The sequence below is a fragment of the Aricia agestis genome, chromosome 9, assembly GCF_905147365.1.
Source record: "Aricia agestis chromosome 9, ilAriAges1.1, whole genome shotgun sequence".
NCBI lineage: Eukaryota > Metazoa > Arthropoda > Insecta > Lepidoptera > Lycaenidae > Aricia > Aricia agestis.
In genome coordinates, this window is record NC_056414.1 from 9,420,688 (window position 1) to 9,427,455 (window position 6,768).

At 38.4% G+C, this 6,768-nt stretch overlaps 1 protein-coding gene across 1 annotated transcript; it reads right to left on the reverse strand.

Annotated features, from left to right (window-relative positions):
- Positions 1-1,192: 1,192 nt before the first annotated feature.
- LOC121730753 (60S ribosomal protein L13) lies at positions 1,193-4,641 on the reverse strand. Its single transcript, XM_042119914.1, has 5 exons — positions 4,552-4,641; positions 4,142-4,405; positions 3,679-3,828; positions 2,111-2,263; positions 1,193-1,339 (listed from the first exon to the last, which is right to left on the reverse strand). Exons 2-5 carry the CDS (start codon positions 4,382-4,384, stop codon positions 1,220-1,222), a joined length of 666 nt encoding a protein of 221 aa, XP_041975848.1. The 5' UTR covers positions 4,385-4,405; positions 4,552-4,641; the 3' UTR covers positions 1,193-1,219.
- Positions 4,642-6,768: the final 2,127 nt, after the last annotated feature.

Sequence of the window (6,768 nt, forward strand, 5' to 3'; positions counted from 1 at the left end):
GATTAGCGCGTTCAAACTAACAAACTGCAAATTCTTTTATTTGGTCATCGCACTGTAGGTCCTTTGTTAAATCGAAATTTATCGAAAGAACTTTCTATATACGATATTCTGGAGAGAGAACGCTCTGCTCCCCGTGTATTATATTTCTCTATGGCACTGCTTCACAGCTAGTGATCGGCATCGTTAAAAAATCTTTAAGATAATAATATAGCAGTTTGGGAAAACATCAACAAGTTTCTTTTCATAAATTAGCCAAAAGATTTCACTGCAAAAGGTGTAAGACTCTGTCTTAGACTGCAGTAAGATTTTAACTGAATGCACTCATTCACTAATGTTCGTCTACGGCATTTGGATAATGCGCCAACCTTATGATCGGATTTTTTTTAATTCTAGATAATTTTTATTATTGACAATATCGTCTATTGGTTTCAATTCGGTTGGGGGCCCTCTGTATTCGCGGGGCGCTGGGCTGCAGCCCAAAAAGCATTATAGTTGATCCGCCCCTGGTTCAGGGAAGGAGCTAAGGGTGTTTTAGTACAGCCAAAGCCACATGACCTTTTTGGTGGCCAGCTGTCTGTCGATAAGAAACAGAGGAAAATGTGGAAAAAACGGGGAATATTATATGAAATTGCTTTTAATAACTACTGGAGCAATTTTTATGCTTTTTGATACACATGAAGAATAGACCACGTGAAGGGACATAGGCTATTTTTTGCGGAAAAATGTACGGTTTCTGTGAAATTCCTAATATAGGTAGGTGAAATCAATCATTACAATGCGCCTTCTTATCTTATATCTTGAAACGAGCAATTCTTGTATATATATATTTATAATTGGAATCTCAGAATCGGCTCCAACGAATTTCATAAAATTTAGTATATAGGGGGTTTCGGGGGCGATAAATCGATCTAGCTAGGAATCATTTTTAGAAAAAGTCTGTTGATTCCTGTTTTATAGATAATCGATAAACTGAAAAATATGACTCTTATGATTGGCGAATAATAATACTATTTTGTGAGCAACTAATTGCTTTAACGACACAACAACAGCCAAAGCTATTCCAGCAGATGGCGTTGTTAAGTAACACAAAGCAATGAGTGTTTGTTTTCTATACCAAGCAAAGCTCGGTCATCCAGGTACTAATTATTATGTTCTTTGTAGGCCTACACTAGAAAAGATTTTTTCAAACAAGTATTTTTTCAGGATTTTATTAATTTAATCACTTCTTGCTTTTAGGTTCCTTAGCTGCTGATGGAGCTTTAGTTACATCGTCAGGGTTTTCCGCAGCATCCTTCAACCTCTTGGCGCGAATTCCAACCAGTTTGGCAATGGAACGAGCCTGAAAGTAAAAGAGTTATGATTCATTCACAACGCATTTTAATGCTGAAGGTAATAATTGTAAACTAAGCATTTTATGAGATAATTCTCTTTAATTTCACTAACATCCTTTTAATATAATTTTTTTTTAATTATTAATATTAGAAATTATTTGCATGTTGAAGATTTGAGTACACTTTTAGTGTAAGTAGTTTTGTAGAATTATTGGATATTTTCCCCCTTAAGGAGACTGCACTAAAGTGACACTGCAGCAGCGACGCGACGCGACACGAAACGTCAGATCTATGAAACAAAATGTCGCATTGCGATTTGCGTCACCGCAGAGTAAGGTGGTTGTCTCCTTTAATGATAAAAATCTAAGTTCTGTTGTTTTCAACTTATCAAAAATTTACCATTATCCAGTGCTCAAAATATATGGTTATTAGCATGGACTTTATCGTCCATGTTACATTATTTTGCATTTTTTTTTCTATTGGAAATACCAAATTGTTTTATCTATTATAAATTTATAACTTAAGAGCATAGCCTAAGAAATTATATGCGCATAAGATACGCACAAGACGCGCATTGCAGATGTGTGCATTACTGCATATAATTCCATACATTCTATTTCCACGGACCAAAAAGTGTGTCACGGATAGTCTGTCGTCTGCGCTGTGCTATATTTGATGCAGAGGTTACTTTAAAATTTCTCAGTACTTTTGCCTAATACATTAATTTTATTGCTTGCTTTTTTTTTAAAACAACATGACAATGTGATTTTCACACTTACCCCTCTTAGGTATTGGTATGCCTTGAATTCCTTCTCTTCTTCAGTGATGACGCGAGCAACTGACTTAGGAGCTGGCTGTTGCACTGGCATGAGTGGGCCACGCAGTTGCTTGGCCAGTTTGCGCTCCTCCTCATTAGCTTCTCCCTTCAACACCTGGCATAACAGACAAATATATTTTACAACTTACATGACTAGACTAGTAAATATAGATTTATTGTAGGAGAAATGTCAAATTAATTAATAGAATAAAATATAAAATTAATAAAGAAGTTTCAAAATTGAGAGTCGCTTGATTATTGATTCTAAGCTGTAAAAAGTAGTGTCCGACCGAAGGTCTATTTTTGGCTGAAGCCGAAGCCGATTAATCGGCAATCGCCACAACCTTCGGGCGAAGTCGAAGGTTTATAATCTTAATCTCGACTCTGAGTAATTAATTTTGTCCTCTATATTGACTGTTTCATATAGAAGAACTTGATTTAGAGATAGTAATAAAAGCTTGTGGTTTTGTGATTTATTTATTAATTATTTGTAGTCTGGTTAAGGAATGACTCAAAGGACTTATTGAGTGCGTGAGCGGGAACCTAAGCGATTTCTACTGGAACTTATTCAGGGTGCTTAGGGACAAAACATACTAAAAGTCCTGACGTCTAGGAGGTGAGCCGGAGGGAAGGGAGGGTGACAAAAGTCTCAATTTTTAGTTTTTGGCTAATACCTTAAAAACGATGCGTGTGGCAATAGAGTTCTCTAACAAAATAAAAGCTTATTCAATTCTCTATAACCATGTGATTCTACATATATAGTTTTTCCAAATTCTCATCCGTTTTTTTAACTACACGCTATAGAAGTTTCAGAATTGCTCTCAGACATCTACATTAGCTGCTGCTACAATCCCTGGTGCAGTGACAAAATATATTATTGTTTTAGTGAAGCCTCAGGCACTGGCAAGTCGCCTATTGTCCTTGGCGTCAAGAAATTACCTAAATTTTTCCACCCCCACTCTTAAGGGGTCAGCTCATTCCCGAATGTTTTTTATACATTTAACTACGCAGGCTAACAAATTAGTGTATGTTCCAACTGATGGAAGCTGGTTACCGTAATGCCTTGCGTCGGCTGCAACACCAGGGGTGCTACTGGTGCATTGCCGCGTCAAGGGGTGTAATGAGGGGATGGGGGATGTGCTTACAGCCCTCTCACTTACTGAACGCTGCATAGAAGCGGTAAAGCTACTATTCAATCAGAATTAGAAAGGAATATTTAAAAATAAAACACTTTATTTTTACTTTTCCTGAGCGTGTAGTATATGTAGTTTTCCTGAGTGTGTGTAGAAAACGGATGAGAATTCGGAAAAAGTGTGTAGAATCAAAATTATAGAGAATTTAATATATTTTTTTTCTTCGGCTTTCAAGGCTTCGGCTGCCGAAGCTGAAGCTTCGGTCGGACACTAGTAAAAAGGTAAAATTTGTTAATTTATAGCTAGATAAAATTTAATAAAGTAGGTATGTGCATTTTGTCTCAGTCAATTTGCAGGTTATGTGTAAACTATAATTGTATATAGAGTAAATACACACCTTCTTGCCCTTAGGGAATAGAATGAGACGAGCACGGTATTCCTTCAATCTTTGCACATTCAATTGTAGTGACTCCACAGATTTGTTGCGTCTACGTGGGTCTACAGCAATACCAACAGTCCTGGCAAAAGCAGGATTCAATCCTGCAGCCTGAAAAGTTACATAAAAAATATTAGTCAATCATCACCATGTCCAAACAAACTTGATATGGTCTTATAAGTAGTTGGTGAGTTTTTTGCCCACTAACACATATTTGTTACTGTTTTTTAGAGAATATAAAAACATTTATTTTGCCAATTATATTGAATAATACTGCACTATAGAGTCAACTAATTAATCACCTTTGCGCACAGCATAGTAACGGAGCTCTGGAAACTGGATGATACTTCTGCGATCCGAAGCAGCCATAATATCAGTAAAGAGCGTTAGTAGTCAAATAAAATAACACAAAATATGTACTTGCCCGAATTTCGCGAAGAGTGAAACCGCGGCCTGCACGTACTTTCGTGTGATAACGAACTGTGGGACAGCGTACGACTGGTCGTAGAGGACCGGCGACTGGTCGTGGGGCAATAGCCTTAGCTTTCTTGATTCTGTTTTGCTTTCTGCGGTGTCGTCTAGCAGGTTGGTTGAACCATGTCTTCACAAATCTTTGCCAATCTTTATGGAAATGTCCATTAGGAATCATATTATTCCCCTTCCCCATGATGAAGTCGGTATGTTATACCTAAAAAAATATAACATTTTTACTGATATAATCATAAATAACAAGGTAAACATATAGTGCAGCGTACGAAGAAAGTTCCTAAGTGTAACTTTTATAAATATATCAAAGGATTAAATGTATAAAATCTGATTAAAAATTACACCAACCACAAAACAGAACACACGACTCAAAAAGAAATTAATTGGATATTTTTTTTGAGATTTGACATTGAAATGGCAGCTGACAGCGGGACATCAACGTACAGTTTTTTTTTACTTATTATGGCACTTTGGCTATTTAACCATGGCCAGTGTCGATTATAAAATATTATATATTATTTATATATGGTGAATTTGTCAGCGGGGCTAAAATGGTCGCTTTGAAGAATCATGATATGAATCATAATATGATTCATTTTTCTAAAATCGCAAAATGCAACTCTGCTTGCAATTCATTTCTGTATTTTTGTACTGATTTCACATTTGTCAGTTTGACAGTTTTGACAATTCATTTGCTGAATTGATTGAGAGGAATTGCTAAATGTGACCATTTTAGCCCCGCTGTCAAAATGTCAAATTACTTAGTACGAATTACTAGATATGAATTGCAAGCAGACTTGCATTTCGTGATTTCATTCATTCATAACATGATTCATAATGTGATTTTTCAAAGCGACCATTTTAGCCCCGCTGAGTCCAGCTGCGGGGCTAAAATGGTCACATTTAGCAATTCCTCTCAATCAATTCAGCAAATGAATTGTCAAAACTGTCAAACTGACAAATGTCAAATTAGAACGAATTACTACAGTGCGACAAGGGCTGCGTTCCAGAAGACGTTAATTTTGACAAAAACGCTCAAAACGTCTGCCGTTCCATTTGACGACCGCGGTCGTGTTGATCGCGGCTATGACGTCACTCATGACGTCATCATTTTCACTCAAAACGACCCTCGACGAAGATGGGTCAAAGTGGTCGTTCTCATTGATACTATATACTGGAGAGAGCCTTATATAGGTGTATAAGCGTCAAAAACGTGTAATGTTATGTCCTACTTACTAGGACATAACAAAGGAGTCTGTCTGCATAATATTTCATGTAATAAAAGTGTTAATAAAGGTTTTTAGTGAACATTTCATGCTACGTATTGTTGAGTTTTGTGGTTCCGCTAAATAATAAACCATAAGAATGGCCAAAGCATGCCTCAAACACGTGGATTTAACATTAAATACGTAAGTTTTGAACAACGTTTTTTGGGATTTTCAATCGGTATTTTTGTAAGAAAAAAAGATAATTTATAAGTTTATGAATAATAATATTTATTTATTTAAAACACCAAATAATTAATAAATAAATCAATAAAGATAATTATAATAATAAGTAATAATTGCTATAAATAATGCTAAAATATAAAACAAAGACTATAAATAAAAAACTAAATCTAAGTCAGAGGCTGCGGGCAATGTACCCAAGAGGCTGGCAGCATTACCTCGCTGTATCGCAAGGCTGATACGTTGGCCGAGGTAAGCGCCAGCTCTGGGATCGTTAGTTTTCTCAACCAGTCTTTGGGATAACTCTCTGAACATTTGTTTGGCACCAGGGCCCCACGGACCCAGGGTTTCAACCCCGAAAGGTACAAAAAAGTAATCATTCCCCAGTGCTTCATATTTTCTTCTTTTGTTTGTCTCTGCTTGTGCCGCCGCAGCACCCGCTTTCCTTGTTGTGACCGTTACATGTGACGCCGCTAGCGTGTCCACGCAGGTGGCGTCCCAAACAAGAGGCCTCCCGCGGCTCCATGGAACGAGCGTCATTCCGTCGGGCCTTTTGCCGTCGTCACGTGCGATACCGTTCGGCTCGAGAGTGGCCGGCACGTTGACAGAGGCAAGGGCCCTGCGGATCACGTCGTTCAAGGAAGCATGGCGGGACTGGCGGCCGGCGCTGCGTCGACAAGACAGACCGTGGTGACCCTGGCGGTCTACTGCGGCGCCGCAGTGGCAGCGGTGGGGTTCGCTGATATTAGCTCCTAGTCGCAAACTGAGTGATAAGTTGAATGTATGATTGTCTAACAGTGTTCCGGTATTGGATGATGGGTAAGCCTGTAGCCAATAACCTGATTCCGGCTCAGCGGACGCCAGGAGACGCGCGCGATCTGTAGTGGACGATGAACTTAGGATCTCTGACTGTGCCAATTTTATTAGGGGTTCATCCCAATTCTTTTGGATGTTGGGGTTGACAGGAACGTCACTGGGACAAACACGTTTCCAAGCGTTGATCGCCTCAGTTAGTGATACAATGCCTATGTTTCCAAAAGAATTGGTGATGATTTGAATGAAGAGAGGATGGATGCTGTGAGCTGAAGAAAGGAAGGCGGGAAGAGACACGCTGGAC

What these genes read in the sequence shown, in the direction of transcription:
- LOC121730753 (XM_042119914.1), bottom strand. Translation starts at nt 4,384, where the DNA reads ATGGGGAAGGGGAATAATATGATTCCTAATGGACATTTCCATAAAGAT. An exon ending in TCACTCTTCGCGAAATTCGG is followed by an intron (nt 3,829 to 4,141) that starts GCAAGTACATAT and finishes GTAACTTTTCAG; the next exon opens with GCTGCAGGATTGAATCCTGC. An exon ending in CATACCAATACCTAAGAGGG is followed by an intron (nt 1,340 to 2,110) that starts GTAAGTGTGAAA and finishes TTTTACTTTCAG; the next exon opens with GCTCGTTCCATTGCCAAACT.